Genomic DNA, 25000 nt, shown 5'->3' with positions numbered 1-25000 from the left:
TCAATTATGGATCTATAATTGATATATATGTCCATGTGATTACTGATACTTATACCTATGTATATTTATACATAAATATGTAAGTATATATACCCATATGCGTATGTGCATATATGCATATATACTACATATGTATATATACGTATGTTTACACACACGCGCGCACCGTATGGTATATGTGAACATGTGAGATACAGTCACTTTACTGAATTTATATACCTTTCTTCTGCACTCGAAGCATATTGGTCTGTAAACTAATATGTGATAATATTTTTTTAGGTAATCCTTGCCTGCTTTGCCGCCGTGGCCTTCGCCGCCCCCCAGTACAGCTCCAGCGAGGAGGCTGAGTTTATCCCAATCCTCAAGGACGACCGCGTCCACGAGGAAGACGGAACTTACAGCTTCGACTTCGAAACTGGCAACGGCATCAGCTTCTCCCAGGCTGGATCCCCCGACGGCGATGAGGACGCTGTGATCAAGGCCGGAGAATACTCGTGAGTATTTATAATTTAGTTATACGTAGTTCTTGTGAGTTTGCTATGGATTTTCTTGTACGTAATATCGAGTGAAAGTACATCTTCATTGAGTTTCTGTAATATTACAGCTACACCGCTCCTGACGGCACTGAAATCCATCTCCGCTTCGTGGCTGACGACAACGGCTTCCAGCCCGAGGGCGACCACCTGCCCGTGGCTCCCGCTTTCCCTCACCCGATCCCTCAGTTCGTCCTCGACCAGATCGCCTTCGCCGCCGAGGAGGACGCCGCCCGCGCCGATTCCGATGAAGAATAAATTTCGACTTTACTGACGAAGCTTCTAATTGCTGAAGCTACCTAAAGAAATGTATATATTTATTGTATATTATAACAAATATATTGTGTAAATATTAAACCCCTTTCATAAAGCAGTTTTGTTTTTATACCACTTACTAAAAATATGAATTGTTTTGAAGTTCAGTTGTAAAGATGGTAGTCATAATTATGTTTATTTTTTTCAATCATCATTAACATATCAACAATATCGTTGTTATTGCAATTTCTGTTATTCGTACCACATTATTTTACATCTAAAATAATTTATATTCATGGTATTCAATGTCATGCTATATTTTTCTCTATCAGGGTTGTAATAATTGTTATAAGTCATTTATACTATAACTGCTACCACAGTACTGGAACTCCCAATGACAACGAGAGACAGCTGTACCAAAGGAAACAAAGCAAACCAATAACAACAGGTAGTTTTTGATGCTACGTGATCTCCGTAAAAGGCCTTTCTCCGGGAAAATAAATGTCACAGGAACCACTACCCTTAATTCTAAATATAACCTTTTGGGTTTTCTCTAAGGTTGAATTACTTGTAGTTATGAATGTAATGTTACGTAAAAATTGTAATTTTCATTCTTGTCACTATCACCAGTCATTAATTCTAAGTATCATTATCATTACTACTAATACTAACTATTATTATCATTATGACTGTCACTACTACCACTACTATCATTCAGATTAATATTTTCATCATTACGATTTTTATTCGTTATTGCTATTGTATTCAGTCTTATTGCTATTTTTGAAAGGTTATAATAGTATCCTAATTATAATGATAAAACAGTGATCATTAGAATTGAATTTATAATTGCATTATCATTATCGTCATTATCGTTATCATCAACATTAAAATTATTATTCAAATGATAATATTATCACAGCTATTATTATTATTATTATTATTATTATTATCAATATTATTATCATTACTATTATTATTATTATTATTATTATTTTTTTTTTTTATTTTTTTTTTTTTTTTTATTATTACTTTCACTAATATTATTATTAGTATCATCATTATCTTATTAATATCATCATTATTACCATAATTGCTATTATCATCATTATTATTACTATTACTACTATTTTATTACTGCTATTTTTCTCTTAATAAAATAAAAGTAACAATAACAGTAATGATGATGATAATAATACAGTAGTAGTAGTAGTAGTAAATATAATGATAATGATAAATATAAAGATAATGAAAATGATAATGATAATGATGATAATAATATTAATAACCATCATTATCATTATTATCACTATCATCAGTAGTAGAATCATTTTTTAAAATACATTATCTTTGCTGCTAACAATATTGAATTATTGCTATTGGTGATCGCCGCAATTATTTTTGTATGGTCTCTATGGTCATTATCATTATCATCAACACAATTATTATAAGTATTATCCTTATTATCGATATAATTATTTTCATCATCCTCATTATTACTATTACAATTATTATTATTATTATTATTATCGTTGTTTTGCTGTTTTTGTTATTGTTATTATTATTATCATCGGCCTTATTAGCATCATCATCCTCATTATCATCATTGTTATTATTACAAGTACTCTATTACTGTTGTTTTTATTTAGTTGATATTATCATTATTGTCATTATCATTGTTATTATTATTATTACTATTATTATTATCATCAGAAGCTGTGGAAGTAGTACTAGGAGTAGTATTGTTATTACCATCAGCATTAGCAGTATTAGTTTTTGCATTTAGTGATTCTTTATTTGATATCATCCTTATTAATGAATGGTAGGAGCGATAATGATAATGCTAGAGCACTAGTAGATACGATAATATGAATATTAATGAAAATAAATTATCCTAGTTATAACCCCTGAAACAATTATAACAATGATTATGGTTGTTATTACTGATCATTGGAATAATCATGTCATATTTAACATCAGCAATAATAAAGATAATTCAACTGCTGTTAATAAACAACAACAACAACAACAAAAACGACAACATTAGCAATAAGTATGGTGTAACGGAAACCATAAAAACCGATAATTCTCATAATTTTTGTGTTCCTTACGCGAAGAATGTCTCCGATTACAACCATCCATGGTAGAACAATCTTTATAAATCATTTGCATACAGGAATAATGTCTGGAGACTGAGCATAACTTGTGAAACAGTCATTCAACATATTCCGTATTTGATTTGCACTGGACACATTTGCCTAATTAAAAGCATATGCTTCCATTGATGTAATTTGATATTTTGTCGCGAAACAAGACGAGAGAAAAAATCATTCTTTACAGCAACTGCAAATATCGATTTTTTTTTTTTCATATACAATAATCAGTATAAATAAATGTTCCAACAACTCACACAGGTTACTGTGAACCTGCTACAGTTATGGGAAAATTGCATAAGAAGTGAATGGGAGGTAAAGGCCCTTTGCTACGAAAGAAAGGTCAAGGTTGCAGAATGTGGGTGGGACCTATAGGAGTACCACCAAGGTCAAAAGGAGAACTAGTGCACATATATAAAGCCCGGTCAACTGGTTCGCTACATCAGTTCGATCTACATCCGACCAACATGAAGTTTGTGAGTGTCCCAAAAGATATTTGATTTTTTAAATGGATTAAAAAATATTATATACGCGTACCTCTACACTTTCTGTTGTCAACAAATATCTATCATTTGAGTACCATGTATTTTGATATCTTACTATAATTAATTGAAACCTAATGCAATATTTCTACCATATGTTTTCGTAAAGGGAAATATGCATACACATACATATTCTATACCTATATTCATAATTACGGTGAATGAAAACATATATATTACTTTTCATTAAAATATATTTTTCAGATTATCATTGCCTGCTTTGCCGCCGTGGCCTTCGCCGCCCCCCAGTACAGCTCCAGCGAGGAGGCTGAGTTCATCCCAATCCTCAAGGACGACCGCGTCTACGAGGAAGACGGAACTTACAGCTTCGACTTCGAAACTGCCAACGGCATCAGCTTCTCCCAGGCAGGATCCCCCGACGGCGATGAGGACGCTGTGATCAAGGCCGGAGAATACTCGTGAGTATTAATCATTTAGTTATACGTAGTTCTTGTGAGTTTGCTATGGATTTTCTTGTGCGTAATATCGAGTGAAAGTACATTTTCATTGCGCTTCTGTCATGTTACAGCTACACCGCTCCTGACGGCACTGAAATCCATCTCCGCTTCGTGGCTGACGACAACGGCTTCCAGCCCCAGGGCGCCCACCTGCCCGTGGCTCCCGAGTTCCCCCACCCGATCCCTCAGTTCGTCCTCGACCAGATCGCCTTCGCCGCCGAGGAGGACGCCGCCCGCGCCGATTCCGATGAAGAATAAATATGGTCTTTTTGACGAATTTCGCAATTACCGAAGCTATGCAAATATATGTATTTATTTATTGTATATAATAAACTTTATGTAAATATTTGGTGTATTGAACTTGCCACATTTTTTATCACGGGCCTATCGAGGATTAAAAAAAATATTTCTAAGGGTATGTTTTTCTTTATTAATAATAATGATAATAATAACATTAAGATCGTTATGATCATTCTTGAACTTATTATAATTCAATGGTAAATAAACTAATGATGATGAATGTTATGGTGATTATACTGAACAGGATGATTATATAACAATAGAATTAAGGAATTAGAAGACTGCAGATAATAATGATTATACTATTGCAAGTGCTACAATGAAAATCATAATGATAGTGGTAGCTGAATTTTAACCACAGATGAGCATAACAACGGCTTCTATTATTAGTGATTGTTATGACAATATTAATGGAAATGATAACAGAAGATGGAACGTCACATGCATTGGTAATCCTACCATTTTTCCAAATATGACAATAGCCATGATTATAATGATGGCAATAGATAAAAATAGTGATGATGATGGAAATGATAATAATTATTATAGTGGTAATAAAAATGACAATCGTCTTACCCGCATTGTTAATTTAATTATGAAATGCATACAAATCATAATAATAGCAGGAAACACAACAAACATTGTAAAAAATGATAGTTATTATGGTACCGGTAATATCAAAAGACCGAAAAAATACACATCCGCACCCACATATATATGTGCGTGTATGTGTGTATGTATGTTTCTGTAAACATGTTTAAACATGCAAATATATGTGTGTGTGTGTGTGTGTGTATAAACATTAACACACAATTTTGGATGTATGTATGTGTGCGAGTGCACGCGTGTGTGTTTGATTTGTACACAGCACCGTGCCGACAAAAATGTAAATAATAATAATAATAATAAAAAAAAAAAAAAATCGTGACACTTCGAACTCATTTATTTCGGTTATTTGTCCGTCTTATGACAAAGAACATTTTTTATTTATTTTTTTTCATTCTAATATATATATATATATATATATATATATATATATATATATATATATATATATATATATATATATATATATATATATATATGTATATATATGTTTATATGATATGATACAGTGTATACACACAGACACACACACGCATATATATATATATATATATATATATATATATATATATATATATATATATATATATATATATATATATATATATATATATATATGTGTGTGTGTGTGTGTGTGTGTGTTTGTATGTGTATATATATATAGTGTATGTATACACTGTATCATATATATATATACATACATATATATATATATATATATATATATATATATATATATATATATATGTATGTATGTATGTGTGTGTGTCTGTGTGTGTGTGTTCGTGTGTACGCATGCGCTCACAGGAACACACACACGCGCGCGCAAACACACATATATATGAATACGTAATGAGAGAAAGAGAGAGAGAGAGAGAGAGAGAGAATCATTTGCGCAAGTGAATCATTAATGATTCCAAATTGGGCAAGAAATTAAGCTTACAGCACTTCACGCGAGAGATTGGAAAAATAAGGATTGCACATACACCGTTCATGCTTCGCCGCCACACCCACGCCAATCCGGCAGCAAAAAAGTCGTTTCTACGGCGATGTTCTCGCTTTTTCTATCCCGTGTTCCGAGGCGTTTCTATGTAAATTTTTACCATAATATACTTGTCTTTATGTACTCACTGCATGAAAAAGCATATTATAATTAAGTTGTGGACTGGGCGTATATACCGATCAATAAACTAAATACACGAGCAGTTAGTGGGAATAAGGGAACAGGTTAAAACTTTAAAGGATGGGTCAAGGTCGCCAAAGTTGGGCCACACCTGCAATAGCAGCGGTAAGGTCAAGAGGGAACGTACAGTATTTAAAGTGGCGTTCAGCAGGTTGAGCCACCAGTGTGATCCGTACACCAGCAACATGAAGTTTGTGAGTGTTAATAGACTGATTATTAATGAATATCTTATCCATAATGTTTATTTGAGAAGAAAAGATATTTGGCGTGGCGCACATTCATCCCCGTTATGATAAATGATATATAAATAAGATATACATTTTATACATATACCTTCCATAGGTTATCATCGCTTGCGTGGCCGCCGTGGCTCTTGCTGCTCCCCAATACGACTCGAGCGAAGAGTTCGTGCCAATCCTGAAGGACGATCGTGTTCACGAAGATGATGGAACTTTCAACTTCGACTTCGAAGCTGCCAACGGCATCCGCGTCTCCCAGGCTGGATCCCCCGACGGCGATGAGGACGCTGTGATCAAGGCCGGAGAATACTCGTGAGTATTTTACTGTTTATTTCTTGTTATGAATTAACTTATCATGTTAAGTTCAATCCTCGCAGATAATCTTTCTCAAAGATTGCACTTAATATCCGTAGAAACTATTATTCTAACGATCTCTTTCATACCAGGTACACCGCTCCTGACGGCACCCCCGTTGTCGTCAAGTACGTGGCTGACGAGAACGGCTTCCAGCCCCAGTCCGACCTCCTGCCCGTGGCTCCCGAGTTCCCCCACCCGATCCCTCAGTTCGTCCTCGACCAGATCGCTAAGGCCGCCGAGGAGGACCGCAACCGCAGCGACGATTCTGACGAACGTTACAATTAGACAAGTTTCCCAAAGAGCATAGTCTATTTATTATATGATATTGATAATAGAACATGGATAATACTAATAGACCATGTACAGACTATATATATTTTTTATTATTTCCTACCACGGCGCTGAAAAATATTTCCTGTGTATAATGGGATGATAGTTCACAGGTTTAGGAAATTTGATTACTAAATTACTAATGTATGTATGATTATACATATATATAATACATACATACATACAAGCACACATATACACATATTTATATATATGCTACACACACACACACACACACACTATATATAATATATATATATATATATATATATATATATATATATATATATACATATATACATATGTACATATTCACACATACATGTATACATACACATATACAAATGTAGACATGCACTCACCTAATATTTAGAGCACTGGCCTCCGACCCCTGTGGTAAAGAGTTCAAATCCCCGCCGGAGCAGTTGCAAAATGCCTGCGCTCTGACAGCTGGGTCGAGGGGAGAAAAAAATACATCGCCTTGAGAGGTCAAGCGCAGGTGTCGTCAAGGAAGTCTCCCCCGTGTCAGAAGTGGCTTAACCTCGGTTGTTTAGGAAGAGCATCCAATAAGGCGAGGGTGATACTGCCAAATAAGCTGTATGTAAAGAACGGAGAGAGAGCAAAATCCTGCAGTGGAATGGATAGCTATTGAATATTATTAATAATAGTACTAATAATGATAATAATGTTAATGACAATAATGATAATGATGATAACGATAACCGTAATGTTCAAACTAATAATGATAATGATAATAATGATAGCCATAATTGTAATAATAATAATGATAACCGTAATGGTAATAATAATAATGATAATAAAGATAATTTTAAGAATTATAGTGATAATATAAATATATACGGACACATAATTGGCGTATGTATATACTGTATATATATATATATATATATATATATATATATATATATATATATATATATATATATATATATATATATATGTATATATATGTATGTATGTATATATATATATATATATATATATATATATATATATATATATATATATATATATATATATTATACATATTTTTTCTTTTCTTTCCAATGTTGATAACCACTGTGAGGAATATTCCTGGAATTTACGAAATAGTTTTTCGCTATACACAAAACTTTATCTATATATTGGTTTTGATTTATATCATTACATAAAATGCAGAATTTACGACAGTACACCATTTAGATTTATTGTCGATATGTTTTTAGTAATTGAAATTGCAACTACAGACAGAGCAACGAACAGTGTTCATTGTGACAGACGTAGAACATATGAAAGAAAATGGATAAAGATAAAATATGACCGGTTTATAACTCAAATGAAAGAGAGAGAGAGAGAGAGAGAGAGAGAGAGAGAGAGAGAGAGAGAGAGAGAGAGAGAGAGAGAGAGAGAGAGAGAGAGAGAGAGAGAGAGAGAGAGAGCATCAATATGAGCAACATCAAAAGTCAATTCACTCGACAAAACCCATCCAAGTGCATCTCCACATACAAGTTACTCAATGACCTATAGTAATAAATTATGAATGTTATTGTTTGCGCAAATTATGCGTAAAAAAAAGTGTTAGCCCTAAGATTTTGATTATTTGATGGCTAGAATGAAATCGGGTGTATGAATATTGGCAATTGAAAGTTTAATAATCAACACTATACTAGCTGCTAACATTACTAACAAAAATGATTGACGATGGTAATATTGATATCAGGACTGATGCTAACACGTACATAGAATGATACTGCATTCAGTGTGTAGCCCTTTCCCTCAATAACGAAAATATTGACATAAATGTGCTTACATTGGGCGATAATCTTACTGGTAGTGAAAAATAGACACACATACACACACACCTATATATATATATATATATATATATATATATATATATATATATATATATATATATATATATATATATATATATATATATATATATATATATATATATATATATATATATATATATATATATATATATCTGTGTGTGTATAGATAAATAGATATATAGATAAAGAAAGATCGATAGATAAACAGATAGATAGAGAGAGAATTAATTTATTGATAATACTGCTTGAGTCTTCTTTGCACAACCCCTCTTATTTATGACCAAGAGGAATCATTATCAGTTAAAAAGAAAAGCTGCCATACAAATGGAGCACAGAGAAACTTCATGGAAGACTTCATTTATAAATTCAGAAAACGTGAATGCATGGTTTGGAAATTCGATATATATTTGAAAATATGGCTCAAACGGAACACAATGTATGGGATATACCTTTCTAAGCACAGTAAAGAATACAATTGAACATTTTCCAGTCTAGACACGGTGCAAGTTGGCAAATCTTCCACTGCCAAACCCCATTCCGGAATTTGTTCTGATCATGTAGCACGATTAGCTAAATAGGAACAAAAGCAAAAAATCCAATCATGATGATGGAAATAGCATTGGGAATGATAAAAATAATAATGGAGAGAAAATGCTATAAACAAAGACAACGGCAACATTGGCAATAATGATATCATGATAGCCATAGTCACTGCGACAGCGTTGTGCTTTCACTGCAGTGTTGTGGTATGGAAAGGTACATGCGCTAGCTTTTGCGTGTACATGCACACATAAAGCTGATTATGGAAAAAATGGAAATGAAGCATCAGAATAGTAGATTCACGAGGATTGCAAAAACAGAAACAGGTTAGTACTTTTAAGAGAGGGTCAAGGGTCAAGGTCGTTAATGTTAGGGCCACACCTCTGATAACAACGCTTAGGTCAAGAGAAAACGGGCAGTATATAAAGTCCTGTTCATCTGCTTGAGCCATCAGTGTGATTCCTACACCAGCAACATGAAGTTTGTGAGTGTCTAAGAACGATCGTTAATGTATTTATATTATCTATGCTGTTCACTTGAGGAGAAAATAGCCTGCCTTTACTGTGACGCACAGTTTCTCTAGTTACAATAAATATGATAATATGTACATATACCTTCCATAGGTTATCATCGCTTGCGTGGCCGCCGTGGCTCTTGCTGCTCCCCAATACGACTCGAGCGAAGAGTTCGTGCCAATCCTGAAGGACGATCGTGTTCACGAAGATGATGGAACTTTCAACTTCGACTTCGAAGCTGCCAACGGCATCCGCGTCTCCCAGGCTGGATCCCCCGACGGCGATGAGGACGCTGTGATCAAGGCCGGAGAATACTCGTGAGTGTATTTCTTTTTCTATGAACCTGTCACGTTCAACTGAGCCGTTAACATACGTATTACGTTTAAGCTTACTTAATCAAAGATTTCAAAGCCTCACAAAATATATAATTTCCGTACGTACACTTGATTCTAATGAGAGGATGTCTAAAATAATCATACCCAACCTCCTATTTTTACAGATACACCGCCCCTGACGGCACTCCCGTTGTCGTCAAGTACGTGGCTGACGAGAACGGCTTCCAGCCCCAGTCCGACCTCCTGCCCGTGGCTCCCGAGTTCCCCCACCCGATCCCTCAGTTCGTCCTCGACCAGATCGCTAAGGCCGCCGAGGAGGACCGCAACCGCAGCGACGATTCTGATGAACGTTACAATTAAACAAGCACCAAAGAAAACCATCGTCTATTTATTGTATGCTATTGTTAATAGACTATATACAGATGTATACTTATTTTTACTACCTCCTACCTCGGTTCTGAACCACTAAAGATTTATTTGTCTTGAAAAATCAAGATATTCTAACATTAAGAATTACGGGATACATAACTGGCAGATTCACGTTTTTCTAACACTCTCGCGCTCACGCACACACGCATACAGATCCTTCATTGAAAGGCTCAGAACCGCTATACCTACAACCGTGGGTATTGGTCATACAAAAGTGGAATTAGACCATTCATCTCAATGTGCATTTCCATTCGTTTCATCGCACAATATTGAGATGATTTGGAGTCGCGCACCTTTATCACTCGTTAAATCAATTATATGAGATTTCATCTTCTAAAGAATATTAGAAAACGATTCAGCTAACACACCTCAATATTAGTAACACTACTACCTTTTCTTCCCTTTTCTTTTTTGAGAAAAACTCCTCATACTCATATCCATATATCTTGTAAATGATAATAATAAGTAAATCATGATGACACTAGAAAGAAGGATAATGATGTTTGTATTAATAGTTATGGGAATAAAAGCCCTCGTCATAATGATAAAGATAATGATGTTGATTGCCATAATGGCCATGATGATAAAAGTAGTATTAGCAGTAAAGTTAATACTAATTATTATAACAATGCTAATGATGATAATTTCAATATAATGATAATGTTAACAGTAGTTGTAAAAGTAATAATAATGATGATTATATTAATAATAATGAGAGTAGTAATAAGAATAACAATTGAAACAAAGGCGACGGCCAAAGAGAGAGAGAGAGAGAGAGAGAGAGAGAGAGAGAGAGAGAGAGAGAGAGAGAGAGAGAGAGAGAGAGAGAGAGAGAGAGAGAGAGAGAGACAGATAGATAGAGAGAGCTTTCTACCCCACTGAACTTGTGTCAGTCTACGCTAAGTTTATTAAGACAATATCAAACCATGCGTATATGCGAAACGTCATGTGAAGTATAACAGCAGTGATAACACAGCGAATGTTGTTTACAAGAATAATAACGACAGTGGTAACCCTAAATATTCTTAATGGAAATAAATTCGAGCTTTGTGGATTTATTTCCATTGTACTGGAATTCTTACTACAAGTGCCAATCTCTGTTTATCTGGATTATCCGCGTTATACGGTTTCCATTCCCTTATTTTGATACAGAGTGATTTTTGTTAGTTCAAAAGGTGTAGTAAAAAGACGAAATACTGATACACATGATCTACACGAAAATACTAGGAAAGTTCAGCATACGCGAAAGTGATAAAAAAAAAGTTATTCAGACCTTGATAACTTCACTCAGATGGTCAGGGATAATTTGTACATTCGAAATACGCAATACTATTTACTCTTTAAGGAGTACTCATTCTACAACGGTACCACATCCATATGAATTCCGAAATCAACTTGTGAATGGTTTTAAAAGAGATCGAAAACAGACATTCCTGAGGGTAACAATGGTAGAATAATAACAAAAACAACAGTTATACTGATAATATTACTCCAGACATAACCATATCCGATAGCGTTGCGCGCTCTCTGCAATATTGCACTATGGTAAGATGTGTAAGATATCTGTGTACATCTCCAGACATGCATCAGGTTGATTGAGCGAAAGGGTCAAGGCCGATGGGGCCACACCTGCAATAGGGTCGCTAAGGTCAAGAGGGGAACCTGTGCTATATAAAGACGTGTTCTTCTGGCCAAACCATCAGTGTGATCCTTACACCAGCAACATGAAGTTTGTGAGTGTCTAAGAACGATCGTTAATGTATTTATATTATCTATGATGTTCACTTGAGGAGAAAATAGCCTGCCTTTAATGTGACGCACAATTCCTCTCGTGACAATAAATGCTATGATAATAATATATACATATAACTTCCATAGGTTATCATCGCTTGCGTGGCCGCCGTGGCTCTTGCTGCTCCCCAATACGACTCGAGCGAAGAGTTCGTGCCAATCCTGAAGGACGATCGTGTTCACGAAGATGATGGAACTTTCAACTTCGACTTCGAAGCTGCCAACGGCATCCGCGTCTCCCAGGCTGGATCCCCCGACGGCGATGAGGACGCTGTGATCAAGGCCGGAGAATACTCGTGAGTATATTTCTTGTTTCTATGAACCTGTCAGGTTCATTCGATCCTGACAAGACTACGTTTAAGCCTCACAAAATATATAATTTCCGTACGTACACTTGATTGTAATGAGATGACTTCTAAAATAATCATACTCCTCCTATTTTTACAGATACACCGCTCCTGACGGCACTCCCGTTGTCGTCAAGTACGTGGCTGACGAGAACGGCTTCCAGCCCCAGGGCGCCCACCTGCCCGTGGCTCCCGAGTTCCCCCACCCGATCCCTCAGTTCGTCCTCGACCAGATCGCTAAGGCCGCCGAGGAGGACCGCAACCGCAGCGACGATTCTGATGAACGTTACAATTAAGAAGCTCCAAAGAAAACCATCGTCTATTTATTGTATGCTATTGTTAATAGACTATATATAGATGTATACTTATTTTTACTACCTCCTACCTCGGTTCTGAATGACTAAAGATTTATCCATATATCTTGAAAAATCAAGATGGATTATTCTAACATTAAGAGTTACGGGATATTTAATTGGCAGATTTACGTTTTTCTAACTCAAACACTCTCTCGCGCACACACACACACGCATACAAATCCTTCATTGAAAGGCTCAGAACCGCTATACCTACAATCATGGCTATTGGTCATACAAAAGTGGAATTAGACTATTCATCTGAATATGCATTTCCATTCGTTTCATTGCACAATATTGAGATGATTTTAGAGCCGCGCACTTTTATCGCTCATTAAATCAATTATGAGATTCCATCTAAAGAATATTAGAAAATGATTCAGCTAACACACCTCAATATGCATTTCCATTCTTTTCATTGCACCATATTGAGATGATTTAGAGCCGCGCTCATTAAATTAATTATGAGATTCCATCTACTAAAGAGCATTAGAAAACAATTCAGCTAGCACGCCGCAATATCATTTACACCTACCTTTTCTTCCCTTTTTTGAGAAAAAATAATCATATTCATATTCATATATTTTGTAAATGATAATGATACGTAAATCATGATGACGATCCTAGAAAGAAAGATTATAGTGTTTGTATTAATAGTTATTGCAGTAATAACCGTCGTCATAATGATAAAGATAATGATGTTGATTACCATTAGGATCATGATGATAAAAGTAATAGTAGCAGTAAAGTTAATACTAATTATTATAATAATGCTAATAATGACGATAATATCAATATAAAAATAATGTTGACAGTAGTTGTAAAATTAATAATAATAATAATTATAATATTAATAATGAGAATAGTAAAAAGAAAAACAATTGAAACAAAGGCAACGACCAAAGAGAGAGAGAGGGATGACTAGATAAATAGAGAGAGCTTTCTACCCCACTGAACATGTTTAAGTTTATTAAGATAATATCAAACCATGCGTATACGCGAAACGTCATTTGGTGTGTAACTGCAGTAAGAACAAAGCGAGAGTTGTATACAAGATAACGCGTTAACGACGGCGGTAGCCCTAAATATTCTTATTGGAAAAATTCGAACTCTGAATTTATTTCCATTGTGCTGGACTTCTTACTACAAGTGCCATTTTTTATCTGGATTATCTGCTTCATACGGTTTCCATTCCCTTATTTTGATATAAAGTATAATTTGTTAGTTCAAAAGGAGTACTGAAAAAACGAAATACTGATAAAGATGATATACACGAAAATAGTAGGAAAGCAGCATACGCGAAAGAGATGAAATTTAAAAAAGTCGAAAGTTATTCAGATCTTGATAATTTCACTCAGATGGTCAGGGATAATTTGTACATTCGAGATACGCTATACTAATCACTCTTTAAGGATTACTCATTCTCCGACAGTACCATATCCATAAGAATTCCGAAATCAGCTTGTGAATGGTTTTAAAAGAAATCGAAAACAGACATTCCTGAGGGCAACAATGGTAGAATAATAACAAAAACAACAGTTATACCGATAATGTTACTCCAGACATAACCATATCCGATAGCGTTATGCGTTCGCATCAATATTGCACTATGGTAAGATGTGTAAGATATATGTGTACATCTCCAGACATGCATCAGGTTGATTGTGCGAAAGGGTCAAGGCCGATGGGGCCACACCTGCAAAAGGATCCGTAAGGTCAAGAGGGGAACCTGTGCTATATAAAGACGTGTTCTTTTGGTCGAACCATCAGTGTGATCCTTACACCAGCAACATGAAGTTTGTGAGTGTGTGCTGATTTGTCTTAGATGAATCTGAAATGCCATAAATGTTCATTTGAAATGAAATTTCTTTCAAGTGACATTATAATCAACCAAAGACTGATAAATATATATACCCTTTGTAGGTTATCATCGCTTGCGTGGCCGCCGTGGCTCTTGCTGCTCCCCAATATGACTCGAGCGAAGAGTTCGTGCCAATCCTGAAGGACGATCGTGTTCACGAAGATGATGGAACTTTCAACTTCGACTTCGAAGCTGCCAACGGCATCCGCGTCTCCCAGGCTGGATCCCCCGACGGTGATGAAGACGCTGTGATCAAGGCCGGAGAATACTCGTGAGTGCATTTCTTGTTTCTATGAACTTGTCAGGTTCAACTGAGTCCTTAATATACGTATTACGTTAAACTTACTTAATCAAAGATTAAAAAGCCTCACAGTATATATAATTTCCTTACGTACACTTGATTGTAATGAGATGACTTCTAAAATAATCATAACTTCCTATTTTTACAGATACACCGCCCCTGACGGCACTCCCGTTGTCGTTAAGTACGTGGCTGACGAGAACGGCTTCCAGCCCCAGTCCGACCTCCTGCCCGTGGCTCCCGAGTTCCCCCACCCGATCCCTCAGTTCGTCCTCGACCAGATCGCTAAGGCCGCCGAGGAGGACCGCAACCGCAGTGACGATTCTGATGAACGTTACAATTAGAGAAATTCCTAAGAAACCTAAAGTCTATTTATTGTATGATACGTATTGTTAATATACTATATAGATGTATACCCATTTTTACTACCTTCTACCACGTTGCTAAACTACTAAAGCTTTAAACAAATATTTTTGTATGAAGATACACTATTTTAAACAGTTAAGTTACGGGATAAATAACTGGCAGATTCACGTTTCCATTCGCTTATGTAATACACCAACAGAGAAGCGCGCCATTTGAACTTGTGAAATCAAATATCAGACTCCATGCACTTAAGAACAATTGGAAATGATTCTGTTAACACACCTCAGTTGGCAGTATCACTTATGCTACTATCTGTTCTTTTTTCTTTCTACTATGAAAAATATTTTGGGAAAAAATCATCATTCTCTAATATATATGTTGTGGATGATAATGATACGTAAATCATGATAATAATTGTAATATCAAGGTCGATAATTATAGGTATAACGATAGTAACAGTAATAATATTTATTGTCATAGTTACGAAAAACTATAATCGTGATAATAATACCAGGAGTAATAAAGATAATGATAATAATAATATAACAAAGCATAAATGATGTAATGAAAGAACAACAGTCATAATAAAAATAACAGTAGTAACTATTGAGGTAATGCCGATAATGGTAATAATAATAATGAAAATAGAGTTGCTGATAGGAGATAGATAGATAGATAGATAGATAGATAGATAGAGAGAGAGAGAGAGAGAGAGAGAGAGAGAGAGAGAGAGAGAGAGAGAGAGAGAGAGAGAATCATTTAAGATTATCTGCCGAGTCAAGAGCATAAGTCATCAGCAGCAATGAAAGAGATACAGCATTTTTATCTGTCTCAACATCTGCCAGTTTACGCTGAAATAACACCTTCATTCACGCAATGTCAAACATTCCCACGATAAAGCCCACTTTAGACACCTACACCTGTCGCTCGTCCAGTGCAAAGTGCGTATGCTCAAAACGTTATATGGTGTGTAACAACAATAACAAAACGAGTGCTAAAAACGGTGGTAACCCGAAAACAACTAATACTAATTCTAATACTAATAAATTGACTTTGAACTATGTGTGCACTTCTCTCTCGCTCTCTCTCTTTTTCCCTCAAGAACATAAGTTTACATGAATTTATTTCCATTGTGCTGGTCATCGTGACATCCCACATTTTTGTTTATTTGGATTACACTGTTCCCGTCCGTGTATTTCGACATACTGTAATCTTGCCCTTTCAAAAGGAACACTGAAAAGACAAAATGCTGACACACTAATGATCTACACGAAAGCAACACTTAGAAGTTTGGCATACACGCAATTGATGAAACAATGCCGTGCTATTAAAGCATATGAAAACCAAGGTCTAAATTTATTCGCACCTTGTCGACGATTACACTTAGATGTTCTTTGATTATGGGTAAATTCGATATGCGGCAGAACTCAGAATTGGTCTTGACACTAATCATTTATACCAATCACTCTTCTAGGGGTACTCACTATACGACGGTACCATATTCATGTGGCTTCCGAAATCAAGTAAATAAAAACTCTTGTGACTGGTTTATAAATGAAGACAACCTTATCAGAAACAGCAAATGTAACTCTGTTGATAGCGATGATAGAATAATAACAAACACAGCAGCTATAGTGATAATATTACGCCAACCATAACCATACCTGATAGCATTGTTCTCTCACTGCAATATTATACCATGTTACGCTATCTTTACATACTCAGACATGCATCGAGCTGATGGTGCGAAAGGGTCAAGGTCGTCAGAGCCACGCCTGCAATAGCGCAATAGGGTCGCTAAGGTCAAGAAGGAACCTGTGCTATATAAAGCCGTGTTCTTCTGGTCGAACCATCAGTGTGATCCTACACTAGCAACATGAAGTTTGTGAGTGTGTACTGAATTTGTTTAATGAATTTGAAATAACTAAAACGTTCATTTGAATTTGAAAACATTCCTTCTTGATTATCAACTATAGATTGACAAAAATATACTTCCCGTAGGTTATCATCGCTTGCGTGGCCGCCGTGGCTCTTGCTGCTCCCCAATACGACTCGAGCGAAGAGTTCGTGCCAATCCTGAAGGACGATCGTGTTCACGAAGATGATGGAACTTTCAACTTCGACTTCGAAGCTGCCAACGGCATCCGCGTCTCCCAGGCTGGATCCCCCGACGGCGATGAGGACGCTGTGATCAAGGCCGGAGAATACTCGTGAGTATTTCATTATACTTTTTTGTTGTTGTTCTCTATTGACCTGTCATTTTCAACAAAGAAAAAGAAAAGATAATGCACTTAAATATATTAACTGGTTTAAAGTGTCTCATAATATATAAATTTTAGCGCATGGGTTATTATAACGAATCGTCTTCTAAAAAAAACCCTTACATCTTCATTTATTTATAGGTACACCGCTCCTGACGGCACTCCCGTTGTCGTCAAGTACGTGGCTGACGAGAACGGCTTCCAGCCCCAGTCCGACCTCCTGCCCGTGGCTCCCGAGTTCCCCCACCCGATCCCTCAGTTCGTCCTCGACCAGATCGCTAAGGCCGCCGAGGAGGACCGCAACCGCAGTGACGATTCTGATGAACGTTACAATTAAGCAGATACTCATAAAACCTAATGTATTTATTGTATATTATTAATAAACCATGTACATAACGTATATATATTTTTGCTACCCCCAACCACGGTACTAAACTGAACGAAATTAATATCATCTGCATACACGGTTGTGATATAGTTATGGAATAAACAGTTTTAGTTCAAGTTTCCATAGAATATGACTGTTTCCTTATTACAAGCATAAACGGAATGAGTTTCCTATAGACCATTTTTGAAAGGGTCAACTGAAACACGTTCATGTCTGGTAATATGATCTGCATTACCCCCCCATAGACCTTTTGAGATTATTCTCTCACTCATTAATATGGTGATAAAGGTAAAACCTTATACTGCGAAAAATATCAAAATTCAGAAAATGATGATAATAATGATAATCATAGAAAATATTAATGATAATCTTAAGAGAGAACCTCTTAATTACGCATTTTAATCTGCGCTGAAATAATAGCCTCATTTAAACAATACCAATCATAAATGCCTGTAATGAGGCCTATTTTAGACTACCTTTACACACCAATTGCTCGCTCAAAGCAGATCGTGTGCTGTCGGGACATCACATGGGATGGAACAACAATAAAACAATGCTAGTTTTAATGTTTAAGAGATTTTAATGATAGTGTTAACGACAGGGGCAGACCTGAAGATTATGTTGAGGATTAACTGATAATTAAATGCGAAAATTAAGGTGATATAAAGAGATTATAAAGTTGACATAAATACCGATACTACTACTGTTTCCATTATTGATGAGAGTGCTAATGCAAATATCAAAAGTAATACTAATATTGATAATGATAAACTCGAGCTCTGGGTGCGTGTCCCTCTTTACCTAATGATAAAAAACAACATGGATTCGTTTGTAGTGGGACTGGAGTGCCAGTTTTTCTGTTTGAATATAATGTTAACGTGCGAAGCGCGTTGTATAACTAATGTTACACAACGCTGCTCAAAAGCTTAAAATACGCGGAGAAATTAGTGAGTAAATTCTATATTTGACAGATCCCAAATTTGGCACAGAAATCGCAAATTCACTTTTTTTTTTTTTTTTTTTTTTTTTTTTTTAAGATTCACGCACTGCAAAGTATACTTGAACATTGTCCTGTCTAGACACGATGTGACAAACACCGATTTCTGAATCATGCAGGAACATCAGCACTATAATAATCTCAATCAGCTGAATCTGTTTATATCAGGCTACAAACAGTTTTCAGCGTTTTTGGTAATATAAGGACACTTGAATTAACACCATCAATAAAATCGTAATAATAACGATGAGTATGTCAGGGAGAATAAATGCAACAAAAACAACAAGACTGATACTGATAGGATAACCATAATAGTTACCATGATAATGTGCTCTAACGGCAGGATATCAGCATTTGCCTTTCATTTACCAACATACTTCAAGCTGATTGCGTGATAGGGTCAAGGTAGGTAACGCAAGGGGCACGCTTGCAATAGCAGTGATAAGGTCAAGAGGCAGCCTGTACTATATAAAGCCGTGTTCCTCTGGTCGAATCATCAGTGTGATCCTTACACCAGCAACATGAAGTTTGTGAGTGTGTGCTGAATTTGTTTAATGAATTTGAAATTATTTTAATGTTCATTTGAAATTAAATCATTCCTTCTTTATTATCAACTATAGATTGACAAAAATATACTTCCCGTAGGTTATCATCGCTTGCGTGGCCGCCGTGGCTCTTGCTGCTCCCCAATACGACTCGAGCGAAGAGTTCGTGCCAATCCTGAAGGACGATCGTGTTCACGAAGATGATGGAACTTTCAACTTCGACTTCGAGGCTGCCAACGGCATCCGCGTCTCCCAGGCTGGATCCCCCGACGGCGATGAGGACGCTGTGGTGAAGGCCGGAGAATACTCGTGAGTGCTTCTTTATACACTTCAAATTCAGTCCAGCCCTCATCACTTTACGTATTGCGATTCAGATTTGAAGAGTCTCATGGTATGCTATATCCTAGTTGGTTTCTCAAAACCTTACAGACCTTCATTGTTTACAGATACACCGCTCCTGACGGCACTCCCGTTGTCGTCAAGTACGTGGCTGACGAGAACGGCTTCCAGCCCCAGTCCGACCTCCTGCCCGTGGCTCCCGAGTTCCCCCACCCGATCCCTCAGTTCGTCCTCGACCAGATCGCAAAGGCCGCCGAGGAGGACCGCAACCGCAGGGACGATTCTGATGAACGTTACAATTAAGGAAACTGCTCAAAGAACTTTATGTATTTATCATATTTTGTTAATAGACCTCATATATAACATTTATTATCTTTTTCTGCCCCCTGCCACAGCACTGAACTTAAGACAGAATTACATGCACTGTTTTGAAATAGTCATAGGATGATAACCAGTTTTATCAAGGTCAAGTTTCAGTAAGAATGACTATTTGTTTATCTATTAACGATTCTGTAAAATTATTTCCATCCCTATCATCACAGAAAACACGATTAAATGCAGTACATATTTTACATATTTCCATCAAATATTGGTTGAGTTAAAACCCATCATCTGGATTCATTATGCTTAGATCTCTTTGATTCAGCTGAAAAGAGAAGAAAAAAAAGATATTTATTAAAACACCAAGATTATGAAGGCAAAATTCATATTTTGAGTATAATGATAAAAAAGATAGATAAATTTCTGATAAAACAGTGTAATGATATTATTAATATTAATAGACTAAGAGAGCCATCTCCCTAGCCAAGTAAATCTCATCCACTGGCTAAATGTGGCCTTCGGGATGTTCATCAATGGCCCATGGAATGACAAGACGAAATGTGATTTTTATGAAGGAGACTAATATATGATTAAGAAACTGTAAACTCATAAGTAACATTTATTGCATGAAAGAAAGTAATATATGATTAAGAAACTGTAGACTCATAAGTAACCTTTATTGCATGAAAGAAAATAATATATGATTAAGAAATTGCAAATCCTTAAATAACCTTTATGTTGTCTCTGTTATATGGGGGAGGAATAGATAGTATTCATAGAATTAAAATTATTAAACAGTCTTAAAACGGAATACGAAGCCATTATTTTTACGTACACGAAAGTACTCATAACGTAATTATTGGAAAATATATTAAACATGTAAGTTGTATGGTAGTTTACTTACGTATGTTCATATCTTGCCAAATATGTTTCTCACGTTTGAAAACTAAAATATAAATGTATAATAGATTGCAGCAACGAATGACTCATGCCTATACAGACACATTTTGTTGCCATTATTGTCGGCATTCAAAATCTAATAAATAAAAGAAACTACGCAAAGATAAGTGAAATTTCAGATAGTTTATTTTTATTTCTTTATTATTATTATTATTATTATTATTATTATTATTATTATTATTATTATTATTATTATTATTATTATTATCATTACTTTTAAAGCAATCTTGGTAAGCCAGGTATTGATTTACCTTTGCGGCGCTTAAACAGTTAAAAATGATTTTGACGATTAAATGATAATTCATAATAATAATGTTAATATAATGGCGCCAATGAAATTAGCAGTGCTGCTACTGTTATTATCACTGATGATATGAATGATAATATCGACAGTAATAGAAATACTAATACAAATGCGTATGTGTCACTCTTTACCTCAAAAATTAAGAATATTAACATCAGTTCGTATGCGATGAAATGATTCTTTTAACCACTAGAAAAAGAACAAATAATTTCTCGATATCTTTTATTTTATAAATGATAATGTATGACTTTATGACGAGGAATCTCTTTGTCGGTGACAATGTATAATTTTTTGACGAGGAAAATATTTGTAAGTAAAAAAAAAAAAAAAAAAAAAAAAGAAAATGCACAGGGAATGACACTAATATAGCACTCGTGAACTAAGTGACGATAAGAACATTTGAAATACCCTAAATGTTCAACCTTCATTTTCTTATACCAGTAATGTACTAAGAAATTAGTATTGTTTGCATAGTCGCAGCAACCTTTGCCGCATCTCAGTATTACTCAGGCGAAGGATTGGTGCCAATTCTGAGGGACAGTCGTGTTCAATTTTAATCCTACAGGGTATTCGCCGCTAATGACCTTACCTTTTGACGCGTGAGATAATAATAATGATAATGATAATAATAATAATAAATGTTAATAATAATAATGAAAATATTAATAATAATAGTAGTAGTAGTGATAATAATAATGATAACAATAGTAGTAGTAATAATGATAGTAGCAATAATAACAATAGTAGTAGTAGTAATAATGATAATGATAATAATAACAATAGAAGTAGTAGTAGTAGTAATAATAAGGATGATGATGATAATGATAATGATAATGATAATGATGATAATGATAATGATAATGATAATGATAATGATAATGATAATGATGATGATGATGATGATGATGATGATGATGATGATGATGATGATGATGATAATGATAATGATAATGATAATGATAATGATAATGATAATGATAATGATAATGATAATGATAATGATAATGATAATGATGATGATAATAATAATAGTAGCAGTAGTAATAATGATACTAATAATAAAAATAGTAATGATAATAATAATAATGATAACAATAGTATTAGCAATAATAATAATGATAATAATAATGATAATAATAATAATAATAATAATAATAATAACAATAGTAACAATAGTAGTAGTAATAATATTATTGATGACAATAATAACAATATTAGTAGTAATAGTTGTAGTAGTAGTAGTAGTAATAGTAATAATAATAATAATGATAATAATAATAATAATACTTATTATTTTTATAATAACAATAGTAGTAGGAATAATAATGGCAATAATAATAATCATCATCATCATAATAATAATAATAATAATAATAATAATAATAATAATAATAATAATAATAATAATAATAATAATAATAATAATAATAATAATAATAATAATAATGATATTAATAATGATAATAATAATAATAATAATAATAATAATAATAATAATAATAATAATAATAATAATAACAATCAATCACGAACATGGAACTTCAAATTTCGACGTTGTTGTCAAGTACGTGGCTGACGAGAACGGCTTGCGCATGCCGCCCCACCCCCCCTTCTAGTTTCTGCATCCAATCCCTTAGTTCGTGTAAGCATAATCACAAAAATAATCACAAGGTATTATATTGGCAAATCATAAAGCAATTATAATGATGATGACAACATTCCTTGCAATAAGTTGTATGGAAATATTGAAATTAATAGGTATAGAAATAGTATTAATGATGATATTAATGGCATGATAATGTTATTGATAATAATAGAACAATGATAATATCGATAGTAGGACTGATGATGATGCTAAAAACAGCAATGATGATATTGATAATGATGATGAAGATAACAAAACAACAACAAAATTAATAAAAGTAACCATGATAATGATGATGGTAATGATGATGGTGATTATGATAAGGATGATGGTGGTGATAATAGTGATGATGATGATAATAATGATAATGATAATAATAATAATAATTAAAAAATAATAATAATAATAATAATAATATTATTATGATTACTATTACCATGATAATGATAATGATATTAAAAGTAATGAACATAATAAAAACGATTAATATATAGTAATATCTATTACAACAATAATAATATTATTCAGCATCCTTTTTTTTTTTAACGCGTAGCCATGGATCTGCGCTTTGAAGAGTCATGATACATTTGAAATAATAATAATAATGATAATAATAATGATAATGATAATAATGATAATGATAATAAAAATAATAATAATGATAATAATAATAATAGTAGTAGTAGTATCAATAATGATAACGATAATAATAATAATGATGATAATAATAATAACGATAATAATTATGATAATAATAATATTAATGATAATGGGCAATAATAACAATGATAATGATAATAATATTGATAACAATAATAATAGTAATAATAATGATGATGATGATAATAATAATGATCACAATAATAATAAAGATAATTATAATAACCATGCTAAGAAGGGCAAATTTAATAGTAATTAAGATTATGATTACTCTTACTTTTTACCATTATAGTCATTATTCTTACTATTATTATCATTACCATACTTATGATTATAGTCATGATTATAATTAAAATGATATTTTTATCATTATTACTTTATTATTATAATTATCATAGGTTATGTTATATTATCATCATCATCCTTATCATTATCATCATCACCATTTCCATCATCGTCATCATCATCATCATTACCATCATCGTCATCATCATAATCATCACCATCATCATTATCATCATCACTATCGTCATCATCATTATCATCATTCCCATTATCATCACCATCACCATTATCATTATCATCGTTATCATCATCATTATCATCACCGTCATCATCATCGTCATCGTCATCATCATTATCATCATCGTCATCATCACCATCATAATTGTGATTCTGATTATCATTAAATGTTATCATAACAAATGATAAACGTATCATTTTGAAAGTAGTAGTGGTATCAATAAGAACAATGATAAGGAAAATATCAGTAAGAAACATTTTGCAAAAAACAAAGAAAAAATGCTGACAAATAATGTGAAGTATATCGTTCATAATAATAATAAATGTAATGTCAGTCATATTCAAGATAATAACGATGGTAATAATGGATGGACGAAGAAGAATAACAAATATTAATAAAAACAATATTATCGTCATAAGCATTAT

At 34.1% G+C, this 25000-nt stretch overlaps 8 protein-coding genes across 8 annotated transcripts in view; all 8 read left to right on the top strand.

Annotated features, from left to right (window-relative positions):
• LOC113802560 (cuticle protein CP14.6-like) overlaps nt 1-899 on the top strand; it is a 1087-nt gene extending 188 nt beyond the window's left edge. The window contains exons 2-3 of the mRNA XM_027353164.2: nt 280-494; nt 605-899. Of these exons, the coding sequence (XP_027208965.2) occupies nt 280-494; nt 605-791 (402 nt within the window). The 3' untranslated portion in view covers nt 792-899. The remainder of the gene's footprint in view (nt 1-279; nt 495-604) is intronic.
• A 2487-nt stretch (nt 900-3386) lies between these two features.
• On the top strand, nt 3387-4287 carry LOC113802530 (cuticle protein CP14.6). The gene is made up of 3 exons (XM_027353137.2): nt 3387-3417; nt 3688-3902; nt 4013-4287. Exons 1-3 carry the CDS (start codon nt 3409-3411, stop codon nt 4197-4199), a joined length of 411 nt encoding a protein of 136 aa, XP_027208938.2. The 5' UTR covers nt 3387-3408; the 3' UTR covers nt 4200-4287.
• A 1886-nt stretch (nt 4288-6173) lies between these two features.
• On the top strand, nt 6174-6996 carry LOC113815905 (cuticle protein AMP1A-like). Its single transcript, XM_027367917.2, has 3 exons — nt 6174-6224; nt 6373-6581; nt 6716-6996. The coding sequence occupies exons 1-3, from the start codon at nt 6216-6218 to the stop codon at nt 6909-6911; spliced, it is 414 nt and encodes a 137-aa protein (XP_027223718.2). The 5' UTR covers nt 6174-6215; the 3' UTR covers nt 6912-6996.
• Nucleotides 6997-9758: 2762 nt separating this feature from the next.
• On the top strand, nt 9759-10611 carry LOC113815907 (cuticle protein AMP1A-like). The gene is made up of 3 exons (XM_070129350.1): nt 9759-9818; nt 9958-10166; nt 10349-10611. Exons 1-3 carry the CDS (start codon nt 9810-9812, stop codon nt 10542-10544), a joined length of 414 nt encoding a protein of 137 aa, XP_069985451.1. The 5' UTR covers nt 9759-9809; the 3' UTR covers nt 10545-10611.
• Nucleotides 10612-12283: 1672 nt separating this feature from the next.
• Nucleotides 12284-13113, top strand: LOC113802553 (cuticle protein CP14.6-like). Its single transcript, XM_070128766.1, has 3 exons — nt 12284-12346; nt 12492-12700; nt 12852-13113. The coding sequence occupies exons 1-3, from the start codon at nt 12338-12340 to the stop codon at nt 13045-13047; spliced, it is 414 nt and encodes a 137-aa protein (XP_069984867.1). The 5' UTR covers nt 12284-12337; the 3' UTR covers nt 13048-13113.
• Nucleotides 13114-14867: 1754 nt separating this feature from the next.
• On the top strand, nt 14868-15679 carry LOC113802554 (cuticle protein AMP1A). Its single transcript, XM_070128765.1, has 3 exons — nt 14868-14904; nt 15028-15236; nt 15415-15679. Exons 1-3 carry the CDS (start codon nt 14896-14898, stop codon nt 15608-15610), a joined length of 414 nt encoding a protein of 137 aa, XP_069984866.1. The 5' UTR covers nt 14868-14895; the 3' UTR covers nt 15611-15679.
• A 1729-nt stretch (nt 15680-17408) lies between these two features.
• Nucleotides 17409-18293, top strand: LOC113802558 (cuticle protein AMP1A-like). The gene is made up of 3 exons (XM_027353162.2): nt 17409-17517; nt 17634-17842; nt 18035-18293. Exons 1-3 carry the CDS (start codon nt 17509-17511, stop codon nt 18228-18230), a joined length of 414 nt encoding a protein of 137 aa, XP_027208963.1. The 5' UTR covers nt 17409-17508; the 3' UTR covers nt 18231-18293.
• A 1404-nt stretch (nt 18294-19697) lies between these two features.
• On the top strand, nt 19698-20529 carry LOC113802556 (cuticle protein AMP1A-like). The gene is made up of 3 exons (XM_027353161.2): nt 19698-19808; nt 19924-20132; nt 20270-20529. Exons 1-3 carry the CDS (start codon nt 19800-19802, stop codon nt 20463-20465), a joined length of 414 nt encoding a protein of 137 aa, XP_027208962.1. The 5' UTR covers nt 19698-19799; the 3' UTR covers nt 20466-20529.
• The last annotated feature ends 4471 nt before the right edge of the window (nt 20530-25000 follow it).

The sequence above is a fragment of the Penaeus vannamei genome, chromosome 13, assembly GCF_042767895.1.
Source record: "Penaeus vannamei isolate JL-2024 chromosome 13, ASM4276789v1, whole genome shotgun sequence".
NCBI lineage: Eukaryota > Metazoa > Arthropoda > Malacostraca > Decapoda > Penaeidae > Penaeus > Penaeus vannamei.
This window is presented reverse-complemented; position numbering and strand designations above follow the sequence as displayed.